The 13,505-nt window shown below is 57.8% G+C and overlaps 7 protein-coding genes across 7 annotated transcripts; 4 read left to right on the top strand and 3 right to left on the bottom strand.

Moving 5' to 3' along the window:
• Window positions 1-1,108: 1,108 nt before the first annotated feature.
• Window positions 1,109-2,424, bottom strand: FA10DRAFT_268043 (hypothetical protein). Its single transcript, XM_025522153.1, has one exon. It carries the CDS (start codon window positions 2,394-2,396, stop codon window positions 1,431-1,433), a length of 966 nt encoding a protein of 321 aa, XP_025376697.1. The 5' UTR covers window positions 2,397-2,424; the 3' UTR covers window positions 1,109-1,430.
• A 294-nt stretch (window positions 2,425-2,718) lies between these two features.
• Window positions 2,719-4,628, top strand: FA10DRAFT_268042 (MFS general substrate transporter). Its single transcript, XM_025522152.1, has one exon. It carries the CDS (start codon window positions 3,098-3,100, stop codon window positions 4,577-4,579), a length of 1,482 nt encoding a protein of 493 aa, XP_025376696.1. The 5' UTR covers window positions 2,719-3,097; the 3' UTR covers window positions 4,580-4,628.
• Window positions 4,629-5,596: 968 nt separating this feature from the next.
• Window positions 5,597-7,631, top strand: FA10DRAFT_287362 (hypothetical protein; the record flags this gene model as incomplete). The annotated part of the gene is made up of 3 exons (XM_025524140.1): window positions 5,597-6,423; window positions 6,497-6,855; window positions 6,931-7,631. The coding sequence occupies 3 exons, from the start codon at window positions 5,597-5,599 to the stop codon at window positions 7,629-7,631; spliced, it is 1,887 nt and encodes a 628-aa protein (XP_025376695.1).
• Window positions 7,632-8,418: 787 nt separating this feature from the next.
• FA10DRAFT_287361 (hypothetical protein) lies at window positions 8,419-9,668 on the bottom strand (the record flags this gene model as incomplete). Its single annotated transcript, XM_025524139.1, has 2 exons — window positions 8,419-8,634; window positions 8,709-9,668. 2 exons carry the CDS (start codon window positions 9,666-9,668, stop codon window positions 8,419-8,421), a joined length of 1,176 nt encoding a protein of 391 aa, XP_025376694.1.
• A 212-nt stretch (window positions 9,669-9,880) lies between these two features.
• FA10DRAFT_231759 (TPR-like protein) lies at window positions 9,881-10,793 on the top strand (the record flags this gene model as incomplete). Its single annotated transcript, XM_025518871.1, has 4 exons — window positions 9,881-10,347; window positions 10,425-10,492; window positions 10,558-10,637; window positions 10,707-10,793. The coding sequence occupies 4 exons, from the start codon at window positions 9,881-9,883 to the stop codon at window positions 10,791-10,793; spliced, it is 702 nt and encodes a 233-aa protein (XP_025376693.1).
• On the bottom strand, window positions 10,785-12,014 carry FA10DRAFT_268038 (NmrA-domain-containing protein). Its single transcript, XM_025522151.1, has one exon. The coding sequence runs from the start codon at window positions 11,847-11,849 to the stop codon at window positions 10,890-10,892; it is 960 nt and encodes a 319-aa protein (XP_025376692.1). The 5' UTR covers window positions 11,850-12,014; the 3' UTR covers window positions 10,785-10,889.
• On the top strand, window positions 11,852-13,326 carry FA10DRAFT_146284 (P-loop containing nucleoside triphosphate hydrolase protein). The gene is made up of 2 exons (XM_025518072.1): window positions 11,852-12,484; window positions 12,570-13,326. Exons 1-2 carry the CDS (start codon window positions 12,018-12,020, stop codon window positions 13,258-13,260), a joined length of 1,158 nt encoding a protein of 385 aa, XP_025376691.1. The 5' UTR covers window positions 11,852-12,017; the 3' UTR covers window positions 13,261-13,326.
• Window positions 13,327-13,505: the final 179 nt, after the last annotated feature.

Genomic DNA, 13,505 nt, shown 5'->3' with positions numbered 1-13,505 from the left:
TTGATCACAGCAGCCACCCTCCTTGGCATGTATTGAACCAAGACTTCGAAGAAAGAGGACTCCAACGACCGCCAGGCATCCTTTGCGCAGGTATTGACAAGTGAGGACAGTTCGGGGGGTCCCTTCAGCGGTTCAGAGGCCAGGATGGTTGGCATGCATCTTAAATTTGAGCGCTGACCAGACATGTTGGAAGGGGTTCAGGTCTGGTGATTGTGCTGGCCATTCCATGGTCTTGATGCCTTGTTCTTGAAGCCATGCGCGCGTTATTCTTGAAGTATGGATATGGCAATTGTCCTGCTGGAGCGTAGTACCCTCGGGGGACCTCTTCCAGTAAGGAAGGAGCCGTTGCTGAAGCAGATGGCAGTATTTTTCACACTGTTCAGTGAGCCAGGGGGGGTAGTGGCCAGCACTCCCTTGTCGCCTGCTTGGAAGCATCCCCATAACATCACAGACACCCTGCTGCTCTTTGTTGTGTCTTGCAGGCAATCGTACTTCACTGCTTCACCTGCTGAGCGCCAAACCCACTCGATTCCTTCCTTCTCTCAACCAACACTGGTCTCATCTGACCACAAAATTTTCTCCAGTCTTTGATGGTCCAGTCCTTCTGCTCTTTTGCCAATCTAAGCCGTGCTTTCAAGTGAACCTCAGTTAGTTTTGGCTTCTTTCTGGCTCAATGCTTGCCCACAGCGTGTGCATTGAGGATCCTGCGGACTGTGCAAGCACTGATAGAGTCGCCAGTCTGGTTTGTGTACTCACTGGCCAGCTGTTTTGCTGTCTTTTTTCTTGAAGCCTTGTTCTCCCTCATGGACCTGAGCAGAGCCCTCTCACTGCATGTGGACATGATCTTTGGACAGCCAGACCTTTTGGGGTACTCGACAGTGCCATGCTCTTCAAAATGCCTGATGATGTCTGGGATTGTTCTGACTGGTATCCGGCTGGCCTCAGAAATTTCTTTGTAAGAGTATCCTGCCTGGTGATAGATGACTGCCAACAGCTTGCTGTAGAGAGAGTTTTGACGAACCAAGTTTGGGGGATGATGGAACGGGGCAACAGCTCTCATGCTGTTCAGATTATAGGTCATTACGAGCTTCACACATGGAGAACAAAGGGAATAAAGATGGCAGAGTTGCATCAAGAACAAAGAGCGTGACAACGACGACAACAACAACAACGACAACGACAACGACGACAACGACAACGACGACAACGACAACGACGACAACGACAACGACGACAACGACGATGACAACGACAACGCGTCCGCGCACGCACGACTTTTCATCCTCCCACACTGTACAGTACAGTTGCAAGTAAGAGGTGATTCGAGGCGCGCAATGTTCGCTACGGTAAATGCAAGCAGAGCGTATCCTCACAACAATAGACAAAAGTCGAGGCTCCGCCGGCCTATTGCACCTTTGCTACGAAGAGATTTACAGTCGCGGTTCTTGCGGGAGGCTAGGAATGGTATAGATCGCCGAATGCGGCATCGCCTCGCCCGGTTGCGCCTCGTGTGGCCCCTGTGTCTCCAGTGATCGCCGCCACCGTTGAAAGAGGGTCGTCACAGTGGGTATGAGCTTATGCTCCTCGTGCTTGGCCCCGGGAATCGCGATAAACTCCGTCTTGGCGCCATGGAGCTCCCAGGAACGGGCCAGCCTTTTGCACGCCCCCAGCCGTCCGTTTGGGCCCAGCGGTGGTCGACCACGGAGCTTGCACCACGAATCGTCGATGTCCTCGGATCCGCAGAGGAACACGGTCGGCACCCTTCGGAGGGCGTCCCAGTCGATCTCGGAGCGCCCAAACACGGTGACGAGATCGTGGGTGCCTTGCGGATACGCTTGAGATTCGTCCCACATGGTCTGTGTGCCAGGTGCACCACACAGTAGGGTGGAGAGGCGCTTGGGATGGAGGTAGGCAAAACGGTGGGCGAATTGCGCGCCGCCGCTAAAGGCGTACATGCAGAACTGTGCGACATCGACCCGAGGATAGCGACTCTGGACCTCGCGGCACATCTGGAGTAGAATCTCGTCATATCGGATGCCTCGATAGGCGATGTTCTTGTAGTTGTCCGCGTCGTCTGCATCGAGAAACCCGATGGGAAAGAGGGGACAGAGCAGGAATACGCCGTGCTCTTCGGCAAAGTCGCGATACCAGTCGCGCAGTTCGTAGGCGTTTCTGCCGCTCCCGTGGACCAGCACAATGAGGGGGCAACTCGTGAATTCGGCATAGCGCTTGGGCACGTAAAGGTAGTAGCTGAACCGTGGGTCTGCCAAGAGGGAGAGGGCGGGCACTTTGCCGAGATAGCCGAGCTCCTTCATCACGGCTACATTGCGTGTATCGATGGCCGTGATCTGTCCAGCGCTGGTGCTCCTCTCATGCTCAGCGGTGGTGATCGTCATTGTGGCAGTGGTTTTGGTGGTCGATAATTGTGCAAAGGATGACTGCAATGGCGGAGAGGATTGCTAGCGTTCGGTTGAGCCCCCCCCCTTCTTAAATTTCCAGGTTCCTCAAGCTGCCCGACAAAACCGTGCCGTCCCGGAAGACCGATACGGATCGCCTGAGCTTAAATTTTCGGCGCGCGTTCGTGCCGCCTGCACGCAGGGAGACTGGGGAAGTGCCCGCTTGTATGGTATTGACGGGGGGGGGGGGGGGCCAAGCGCAAGTGCGGATGATCCTGTCGGTGTTCGGTGTTGCTCCTATTTTGCCAGGTCTTACTTCTCCACGCTTTTCGCCTTTCACCTTCTCGACACCGTCGGTCGCTTCGTGAACCGGTGTTGCGCCCGCAACACCGAGCCCGGGGAAAGTCTTCGCACAAGGAGCCGCAACGGCCGGTGCGGCAGACGAAATTGCTCTCTGACCCCTTCCATCCCTTCGCGGCCCGGACTTGATCTCGTCCCTGGAACGGCTATGTCAGACAAGTGGGCCCCACAACGTAGGTGATGCTCTCCGCCGCACAAGTGATAAATACACCTGCCGCGCGATAGAGATCTCGCTTCGTCCCCTGTCCCTTTGCACAGCTCCTTTACCGTCCCCGCCTTTTCCTCCTCTTGTCTTCGCCCCATCGTCATATCTCTGCCCATCCCTACGTGCGCGTGTCAAAATGGACGAGAAGTATGCGGGCAAGGGAAACGCTGAAGAGCGCATCGCCACGCTGGACGCCACGCCTGCTGTCGACGTCGGCACACCACTGCCAGACCTCACGCCCGAGGAGCGAGAGGTGGACAGACGAGTTCGACGCAAGATCGACTTTCTCATCCTGCCACTCTGCGCCCTCAACTACTTCTTCTCGTCCATGGACCGCAGCGACATTGGCAATGCCAAGATTGCTGGTTTTCAAAAAGCCATCCACGCCTCCAACTTGCAGTACGCTTCCATCGTCTCCTTCTTCTACATCGGCTACCTCGTCATGCAACCCGTTGGCTCTCTCCTGATTGGCTACGTCGAGACTTGGGCGATTCTCGGAGCGGCCAACATGTTCTGGGGCACCATGACGTGCCTTTTGCTGCTGTCCAGGAACGACGTCCTGCCACGGGTGCTCCGCGTCCTCATCGGCGCCAGCGAGGGCTTGGTCCAGATCAACAACGTCTTTCTCACCCTATGGTATACGCACGAAGAGATTGCCACCAGGACCGGCATCTGGTACTCCTCGGGCGTCCTAGCAGGCAGCTTCAATGGGCTGATTGCCTATGGTGCCTCGGTGCACACCCACGCCTCCCTGCAGCCCTGGCAGATCCTCTTTCTCACCGAGGGCCTCCTGCCGATCGTCTTTGGGCCGATCTTTATGTACTTCTACCCCTCGAGGCCCGAAAAAGTGACGAAGTTCTTCACCGAGGAAGAAAAGGCTCTCTGCATCGCCAGGACGATGCGGGCTCGGAACACTGCCGGCGCCAAGCTCACGATTCGCGGCATGCTCAGCATCTTTCGGTCGCCCGAGACTTACCTGCTCTGGCTGTGCTACTTCTGCGTCATCTGGTCCTCGTCGGGCTACGGCAACTTCCTGCCGGCCATCGTCAACGGGCTCGGGTTCGACACCGAGATTAGCCAGCTGTTGACGGTCCCCATTGCCTTTCTCGGCTTTCTCTCGGTCAACTTTTGGTGCATCGTCAGCGACCGCTTCCAGTGGCGGGGCCCGCTGATCATGGGCCTAGCGCTGTCGTCTGCGGCCGGTTTTGCCATCCTGGCTGGCGTGAGCCATGGCCTTGGCGTGCGGATGTTTGCCCTCTGCCTCATCAACGCCAGCGTCCAGCCTCTGATCCCGCTCACCCTCTCCTTTCTCTTCACCAACACTGTTGGGTTCTCTCGCCGTGCGCTGTCCATCCCCCTGCAGAACGTGTTCGGCCAGATCGGGGGCCTAGCCTCGGGCTATACCTTTGTCGACTCGCCCCGCTACTTCCGAGGCACCCTTGGCGCGTGCGGCAACCTCATCGGCCTCACCGTGCTAGTGGCCATCTTGGACCTCTATTTTATGCACGAGAACCGGAAAAAGAGGGCACGGGCCGACAGCGACGAGACCTTGGACGACCGTCTGAGGTCCTTTGACGAGCTGGGGACCAAGCATCCCGATTTTTACTTTACGCTCTAAGGTTCCTGCAACCACTTCATGTCATTCTCATGTTCTAGCTTAGTCCTCTGTACAAGTAATGTGTATAGTCTCGCTCGTGTGATTAATGTCTGCTTGATGATGTCTGCCTGCCTTCCAAGAAGAAGTTTCTAAAAGTACCGTGACACCACTCGAACGTCGGACTGCGCTGCTGCTCTCTTCTACCACCCGTCCATAGCAAGACTCACCAATTGAGAGCTGAGGAGCTGCGAGAAGGTCATTACTCTGAATGGCTCGTCGTGCTCCATGCGGACAATGGCAAGCTTTGTGCTGTACTGTGTAGTGTAGCACACGCGTTTGCATGAGCCCAGGCAGGGGGGAGCATCGAGAGCCGATTGAATTAATGCACTGTTTCCGTTCGCGCAGATTTTAGCCGTAATCAGGCACCGGCATGCCGAAGTCCGAGATTCAGTGGGGTACTTTGTGCCTGCACCACCCCCCGCGATGAGTGAGTGCGGGGTGTCTGTACCGCGTGCTTGGTTCGGCCTCGCTTTTTGCAGTTCGTACCCTTGCCATCTCATTGCCTTTAGAACTGCTCCTCACGTCGCATCTCGCTCTCCCCTTCGGTGTGCGGCTGTCGCTGTCGGCGTTTCGCTGCTCGCTTTCCACACCAACCTCGCGTATTAAGCCGTCGCTGCCCTTTTGGTGATCACAGCCGCGTTACCCCTGTGATGTCCTCTCCCGACAGAACACCGAGTCAGACTTCTTTTCCAACAATGAACCATGGCAGTCCTGCCCTATCGCCGCCGCACCCTCGGAGACTAATGTCATGCATTGCCTGCCGAGACGCAAAGGTCCGGTGCGATGGCACGTCACACCGGCAAGCCTGCGATCGGTGCGCGAGAAAGAGACTGCACTGTGTACGAAACGCGTCGAAAAGGACACCCATGGGAAAAGGTCAGCCGTCGTGGGCAAACGGACGGCCGCCTGCGCCTCGTCGTCCGCATGATTCTCGTGAGTGGCACTTACTGGCTGGTTGGATAACGAATACTAAAAAAGATGCTCTCGTCGTTCGATGAAGACGTGTTGCTACCATTGTCGCAAGCCTGGGTGGCCACGGACAGAGCTGACGATGGCAGCGATGGCGGAGCCAGCGGCGCTGGCGGCAACAACGACGTTATTGGAGACGACAAACACCTGGGCTTCTTTGTGCCCTCGAGGGGCGGCAGCGCTTCGCCCGATCGCCACACCGGCATGGGCCTACCCCAGCTCCTGAATCCCGTCCGTCTGCTGGCCGAGACTTCAGACGTACGCAAAGACTCGGCCTCTCAGCACGAAGGCCCAGCAGCCGTGTTGCGGGGCTTCATGCGTCGCTCACGCGACCACTACGAGCCGAGACGGGAACCCGAGTCGGTGTGTGGACCCCTGCCGAATGGGATTTTGTCCGAGTCAGAGGCTCGTGACCTCTTTCGCCTCTTTATGGAGCACATCAATCCCATCGCCACAATGCTAGACCCCCTCATTCACACGTACGACTTTGTCACCCATCATGGATCCCTGCTCACCGCTGTTTGTTTGGTGGCTGCGTGGCATCGCTCGGGTGAGCTCGCCTGCCGACTTGCGAATCGACTCCAGGATCATCTTTTGACACGGTGCCGTCCTATCGTCATCGTGGACCGGTACTGTTCCATCGAAATCGTCATTGCCTTTGCCCTGTACGTGCAGTTCCATCCGTGCACCGACGATTCGGCCAATGACTACTCGTGGACGATGCTCGGCGAGGCGATCAAATGTGCCACCGAGCTCGACCTCCATTCGGCAATTTTGTCTCGAAATGTCGGGCCGCTCGATGAGCTCGGCCACCGGAATGCGCGGATCCGAGAGAGGTGAGTTTCATATACAAGGCCATTTGTGCCATTGAAAGACGCTGACGGCCTCCACGGCTTTGCTTTGCGTTAGAACCTGGTTGAACCTCTGGCTCATCGAGCAGTCCCTCTCTCACCAGACTGGACGGAGATCGTCGCTAACGGTCAATGGTGCGCTTGCCGACTGCACAGACTGGCACCTGTCGCCTCACAAGGTCTCTGGCGACGCCATCGTTGTGGGCCAGATAAGCCTGCGCCGAATCGTGATGGAGTTGCAAGATTTCCTCGCCCGCTTCTCGCAAGGCTGGTCCACAGCAACTCAGGACAGCAAGGTGGGCGTAGACATTGCTGCGATACAGCTCTGTCTCAAGAGAATACGGTGGGAGGTCGACGTGTGGACGAAGACGTGGTCGCACGCCGAGCCGACGTCAACAAGGTCGAAAAAGGTTCAGCGTGGGTGTCTCCTCTGTTCTGACTGACCCTGGTGGCTATCTTGCTGACCTTTGCCCGCGTCGTGCTCTCCATCAGTGTATGAAAGACACGCAAAGATCGTCCTGTGCTCCACGCTTCTGCAGAAATGTCCTCGGACGCTGGAAGCCCTTGACAGGCCCTTTTTCTTCCTCTACGAATCCGTCATTGGCTACCTCACCTGCCTGGTGGACCCCGCCAACGTCCAGATCATCAGGTATGGGCAACGGGGTTTGTTTATGACGGCATCGTACATCTGCTGCATCGCCTTCAAGCTTATCCGCATTGCCCACCACGCCCCTTGGCTCTCCGTTGAGACGCTCCGCGACCTGGTGCAGCGCGTCGTCACCGCCTTCAACGAGACGGCTGCGCAGGACAACGCCGCCTACAACACGCCTCAAAGCCACGCACGGTTCCTCTCGGCGCTGCTGTCGTCCTTTGAAGAACGCGGCTCCGCGTCCTCTCATACTCTCGCCCACGGCCATGTCCAGCCCGCTGTGGTCTCGCCGTCTGAGGTGCCATGCACCTTTGCGATGCACATGGCGAGCGTCGCGAGTGGCCAAGGCAAGCAGTCGCACGGAGAGAACTCAGACCCGTCGCTCCTGAAGCCACCAGCCCTTACGCAGCAGCAGGCACCACTAGCAGGTAGTGAGGCGCTCACCATGCCCACGCTCGATGACGCCTCCGTACAGGTAGGGCGGGATTTTGTGACGTGGTTCGACGACTTTCTGTTCGACTCGCACCTGCCGGCGGCAACATGACACTCTCTCATGCATACCGCACGCGGCGAGAGCGCTCGGTCGTCCCCAACTGGACACTGAGGCTTCGTCGTACTGAATTTTTCACGGCTACGACAACAGCGATCCGGACATTATGAAGAGATCTTGGCTATTCCTTCGAGCCAAAGCATGAATACAGGTGAGTCAATGTGGAATGAGAATGAAGCCCCAATTATTGCGTATAGATGATAGTTCATCTGAGCTGATAGCTGACATGAAACTTGTAGAAAATGCTACTACCACCAGCAAAGAAGCTTCGAGACGTCTTGGCCACCGATAGCGGCATACGTCCTCAGGTAAAACGTAGAGAAGACGCAGCTGTTGCCGATGTGAAGCAACGCCGTCACGTCGACGGCGGGTCTCCATCGCGGGCCCAGGCTGTAGATCTCGGAGTGTCCTTAACCCACAGATTCTGACATCGTGCCCTAGTTGCATCGAGTTATCGAAGAACGTGTCCATGCGATTCTTACAGGATTGTAAGGTCTCAACGTGTAATGCAAGACCCCGCAATACATCGATAGATGTTTTTCTGCGAATTTTGCGCGCTGCTAGGCTGGCCCAGCCTTGAAAAGCGACTGACACCAGAACCCTCCGCTATTTCGAGCTTTCGCTGCGAGGAAATGTTTTGAACGCCCTGTTGCAACGGAGTCGAAGTTACCGACAGACTAGAACTCGCAGCTGACGTTCACGTTGAGATTTGGAGAGCCACCTGATCACCTTGACCGTCGAATCTCTTCGGACTGAGACCACATCCTCAGATCGACAAGGATCAAGATTCAAGGTGGGATTGACGGGAGATTGGTCCTCTCGGTGCAGCTCTCGGCAAGAGTACCAGCCTGGCGTGGACCTCACCTCGATGAGGTGACGCTGATTCTAGAACATATCGTACGCGTCCGTTGCAGTGCGCATGGGCCGTCTGCGGATGTGGTTCCTGAGGGGCGAGGCCCGCAAGGCGCTGCCACACCGTCGACAAGCCTGCCCAGAGCTTCGGTAGTAGAGCCGCGTGTCAGTCACAAAGTAGTTGTGATCGCTCATCAATCCGGATCTTTGAGCACTCACCTTCTTACCAATTTCTGGCTCGATGCGCATGACTGTATGCCGACAAATGAGACCCGTATCGTCGTCAAAGTCGTACTTGAAGACGAGCGTGTAGCGATGAGGCGCCCTTGTCATTCGCAGCTTGCCCGTGAATGTGGCTCGAAGGTGAAGCACATGGTTCCTTGCGCCAGTCATGGTGCCGCCACCCTGGCTGCACAGGGACCCGTCCCTTCTCTCGAGACGAATGCGCTCGACGTCGACGCGAGCCTCGCTGAAGAGGGCGTTGAGGGTGTGGCGAAGCACGCTCGCAGACGCAAAGTACAGGCTGCGTCCAGAGAACGACAGCGATGCGTCCTCGTCGCCTTGGGCACCCCCATTTGACGGCGAGAGTGAGGGCGACGACGATGACATTGTCGAAGACGAGTGTGAAGAGGGAACGTGGGCACAGAAGCGGAAGTGGATGGCCGGGTGATAGGCCCGGTTGAAGCGATCCAGGCCCAGATCCTCTTCCTCGCCCAGCTTTTCCTTGCTGTGCCGCTCTTCGTTGCTGCGATCGTTGCTGAGCAGCCTGCGGAATGTGAATGCCTCCAGCAGGCTCATGCCGTGCGAGGACGAGGTTGAGGCCGAGTCGTAGTCGACCAGACCTGTGCGCATGAATTCGGGCATGGTACCCCGGAGGAGATCGTATGCTCGGCCCACGCGCAGCATGTACTCGCGGTCTGACACCCGTCTTTGTGGATCGAAAGAGGGACGTTCGGGCTGGCGCGGCTCTTCACCTTCCTCTCCCTCCTTTCCGGACCGGGCCGTGGGGCCAGTGGGCGTAAAGAAGCCTGCTTCACGCCGATGCTGCGGGTGCTGGTGCTGCGATGCACGCACCTCGCGCAGCGGCGCGCTGCCTGACCGCAACGTTCGAAGCGAGCCTCGAAGCGGGCCACCCTTGGCGAGCTTGGTGAAGGCATAGGCCGACCTTTGCAAAGACATGTTTTTTCTCTCTTTTCTACGCTCCCTTCATCGTGCCCTAGGCCGCATCTTGCGAAGTCGACAGGGGATGGGAAGCGCCGCCCACAAAGGGTGTAGAAGAAGTTGCTCGGGCTGCACGTCGGCCGAATGCACGTGCCACTTTCCTCAACTTTCTTTTTCTAGGAAGCCAAACATCAGCAAGCTTCTTTCCTCTGCTCGAATCGACCTCGATGATGCGAACACAGTTTGCAAGGCTTGCATTGCGGAGCATCGGATCAGCGTCCGGCCGCGCCGCACGACCCACAGCTGCGCAGGCTGTGCGGCATAGTCCGAGGACACAGACACTGAGCACGAGCGCATTGCGGCCGGCCGAAGCCACGACGGCCCACTCGTCGTTCAAGGATCCGGCCGTTGAGGAGGCACAGCGGCAGCTCGAGCTGGGCACGGCCTCGCTCGAGACGGGCGATGTGGCGAGCGCCAAAGCTGCCTACGAGCGCAGCATCGAGGTCAAAGAGACGGCTTCGGCGAGGTTCAATTTGGGCGTCTGCCTCTACCACGAGCAAAACGTCGAGGGCGCCATCGAGGCATGGAAAAGGACGCTGGAGCTGTCGCCCGAGGCGGCCGATGCCCACACGAATCTGGCAAGCGCCTACGTAATGTCGAGCCCCACCCGGCCCGACTTGGCGGTGGACCATCTCAAGTGAGTTGCCGTCACACGACGAGACGCGATGCGAGAGTGTATGTATGCGTAACAAAGCTGACCGGCACACCTCCCAGGCAAGCAGCAGCGATCACACCCGGCGACGCAGAGATTCAATTCAATCTGGGCGCCGTCTTGGAAGCTTGTAAGTGTGCGGAAGTGACTCTCACGAAGGACGCCAGGAGCTGACCCTAAAAGTGTCACACACAGGCGAGCAGCTGGAAGAAGCAACAAAGGCCTACGAGCGAGCCCGGGACGGCGGCATTGAGCGTGCCCAGGACAACGTGCGGGTGAGTGGCCCGGCGTAGGCCCAAGCTGCACAATGCCAAGCAGTTGATGCTGACAGTGAATACGGGCAGAATTGCAAGGCGAAGATCCTGGCCGTCAAGATGGGATTGGTGGGCGAAACGCCGGCAGAGGGACAGAGCGGACAGGCAAAGGAATGAGACCGCTGATTTGTACAGTATGGCACCAATAAAATTGCTAGATGCGAGGTCCAAGACAGGGGCGAGAGATCATGAAAGAGGACGAGAAGACAACAATTACAGGGTCCAAGGACCGTTGCCCTCGATGAACTTGACGAGCGACACCTTTGGCCCCGTCTCGGAATAGAAGAAGCGATCGCTGTCGGCCTGCTCTGCCTTGGCCTGCTTGCCGTAGTAGTCAAAGTCGCCAATCAGGGCCATGTTTTCGGCCAGCTCCTCTGCCACCTGAGGCGGGAGGAAGCCCTTGAAGATGTCGAGTGGCACGCTGTTGAAGCGCACCTGCTTGCCCGTGACGTCGGAGAGCGTCTTGACGAGCTGCGCTGGCGTGGCCCACTCGCTGACGCCATGGACATGCTTTCCGTCGGCGGCCTTGGGCCCAGCCTCGAGGATGCCGATGACGAATTTGCCCGTGTCGACGGCAGTGTCGATGAGCGGCACGTTTGTCTTGTCCGCGTCCATCGGGCCGGCCCATGCCGCGACACCGTCGGGACCAGGCTGGACGTAGCTCTTGAGGTTCGACATGAAGTAGGCCGGCATAAAGTACGTGGCGGCCATGTCCGAGCCCTTGACCTGCTCGGCGTACGCCTCGACCTCGGACTTGCCGTCAAAGTGCTCGATGTGCTTCAGCTGGCCCCCCGAGACCTTGGTCGCATTGGGCAAGCTGGACCAGACGAGGTGGGCCACGCCGGCAGCCTTGCTTGCATCGACGATGTTGCGGCCCTGCTGCACCTCGGTGTCCTTGGACATCGACTCCCAGTAGTTGGTCACGCCAAAAACGGCATAGGAACCCTTGATGGCGTTCTCGAGCGACGAAACGTCGTTGAGGTTGGCCTCGACGAGCTCGGCGCCTGACGAGGCGAGCTTCTGGGCAGCCTCCTTGGAACGGTCCCTCGTTACCGCGCGCACCTTGTACTTGGCCTGCAGCTCGGGGGTCGCAAGGATGAGCTTGACCACGCTGCCCCCCTGGTTGCCCGTTGCACCAAACACGGTGACGATTTTTGGCACTTGCTGCGACATTGTCAATTGGTTCTTGTTCTGCGAACGCAAGGATGGAGGAAGAGATGGACCAGGATGGTTTGTGGGGAGGTTGGACGACGAGGAGGGTGCACCTTTTTATACCTTCCTCCCCACCTACTCTGTGCTTTCTAGCCCGGCCTGTGCAACAGGACAGAGTGGCCTGTGCCTATGAGCCTAATCGAAAGAAGTCGACCATTTGTCGGACTTAAGGTTCCAGTCCACCACCCAGGATCCCGCGGCCAAAATTGCGCACGGGGCAAGTCTCAAAGAAATCCCTTTTTTTATTCTTCTCGGATCTCAGTCTCACTTCGGCCGTATCTCTTTTTCGATTGTTTTCTTGCACACGAGACGAAACGGATGACGATGACGACGCCTACGACTGTGGCAACGCCTTCGGGGGCCACAGTGGGCGCAGCGCTGCTCTCGGTCCGCGGGCTGAGCCTGCCAAGTGCCGCGGCGTCTACTGCGTCATCGGCGCAGCCGCCCTGGACCGATCTGGGCTTTGACCTGCACGAGGGCGAGCTGCTGCTGGTTCGCGGCCCGAGTGGGCGAGGCAAGACGACGTTGCTCAAGGCGCTGGCGGACCTCGTTGAGCCATTCCCTGCGGCGAGCACGCAGGTCAGGTATCGAGGCAGGTGAGTCATGGTCCCTACGCCACCTTCTCACTTTACTCCGTAGCCGTCCCTTTACGAAACACTGATTCACAGACTGAGGCATTAGGCAACCGCACGAGCTCGTCGCAGGAGGAAAGGCTAGATGGGCGTGGGCTACGTCACTTTCGTCGACAAAATCGGCCTCGTCGGCGGCGTATCGGTCAAAGGTCATCTACGTCGCACAGAGACCTGCAGCCATGGGAGCGACGCCCGAGGAGTTCCTGGAGATGGTGCTTGGCCTCAAAGCAAATCGCCGAGACGCTGCTCCAAGACTAGACGAGGCAGGGGACGAGGAGCGACAAGCTGCGACAGCTCTAGATAGACCACAAAGACCAGAGCAAGGGTCCGGATGGCACATCGATGACGAGTCCTTGTCGGCTCTGCAGGAGCAAGAAGAAAGAGATACAGACAAGAGTGCGACGACTCCAGCGACTGCCCACGGGATCTCTCGCGAGTGGGGCATCGCTGCAGCGCTCTGGTCACGGAATTGGAGCAGCCTGTCAGGAGGGGAGGCGCAGCGCATCTCGCTCGCCATCGGGCTTCATCTCGCCGTTCCGGGCGACAGTGTCTTGCTGCTTGACGAGCCAACGTCGGCACTCGATGCACAGACGACGGCGCTCGTCGAGGCAACGCTCGCCAAGATGATTCACGCTGGCCTTGCCGTAGTATGCATCACCCACAGCGACGAGCAACAGGCCAGACTCGTCAACCTCACAGCAAGCAACCGGCGACGGGTGAGGATTTTGTACTTGGAATAGCATCGCATTTAGTCACGCAGTTAAATGAAAGCATAGAAAGCATTCGCCTTTGAAACGACTGGGTCGCTTTGTCCTCTTGGGCGCCTGTCTGACACTCCCGCAGGCCTTCCCGTGTCTAGCATAATGGGCATGCAGAAGAACGCGTCACCAAAACCACTCTTTCAGTTTGGACGAATCAGTAGAAGTCGATGGATTAGCCACTTCAGTACTGGCCCCAGCAGCATGATTAGCGCTCCCGCAACATC

This window comes from Acaromyces ingoldii (genome assembly GCF_003144295.1).
Source record: "Acaromyces ingoldii strain MCA 4198 unplaced genomic scaffold FA10scaffold_4, whole genome shotgun sequence".
Taxonomy (NCBI): Eukaryota; Fungi; Basidiomycota; class Exobasidiomycetes; order Exobasidiales; family Cryptobasidiaceae; genus Acaromyces; species Acaromyces ingoldii.
Note: the sequence above shows the minus strand (reverse complement) of the source record. Positions and strands in the feature narration are given on the sequence as shown.

Bases quoted from the DNA above. Each gene is read 5' to 3' on its own strand.
- FA10DRAFT_268043 (XM_025522153.1), bottom strand. From the start codon at position 2,396: ATGACGATCACCACCGCTGAGCATGAGAGGAGCACCAGCGCTGGACAG.
- FA10DRAFT_268038 (XM_025522151.1), bottom strand. From the start codon at position 11,849: ATGTCGCAGCAAGTGCCAAAAATCGTCACCGTGTTTGGTGCAACGGGC.
- FA10DRAFT_268042 (XM_025522152.1), top strand. From the start codon at position 3,098: ATGGACGAGAAGTATGCGGGCAAGGGAAACGCTGAAGAGCGCATCGCC.
- FA10DRAFT_146284 (XM_025518072.1), top strand. From the start codon at position 12,018: ATGAGCCTAATCGAAAGAAGTCGACCATTTGTCGGACTTAAGGTTCCA. The intron at 12,485-12,569 runs GTGAGTCATGGT...CTGAGGCATTAG, and splicing joins CAGGTCAGGTATCGAGGCAG to GCAACCGCACGAGCTCGTCG.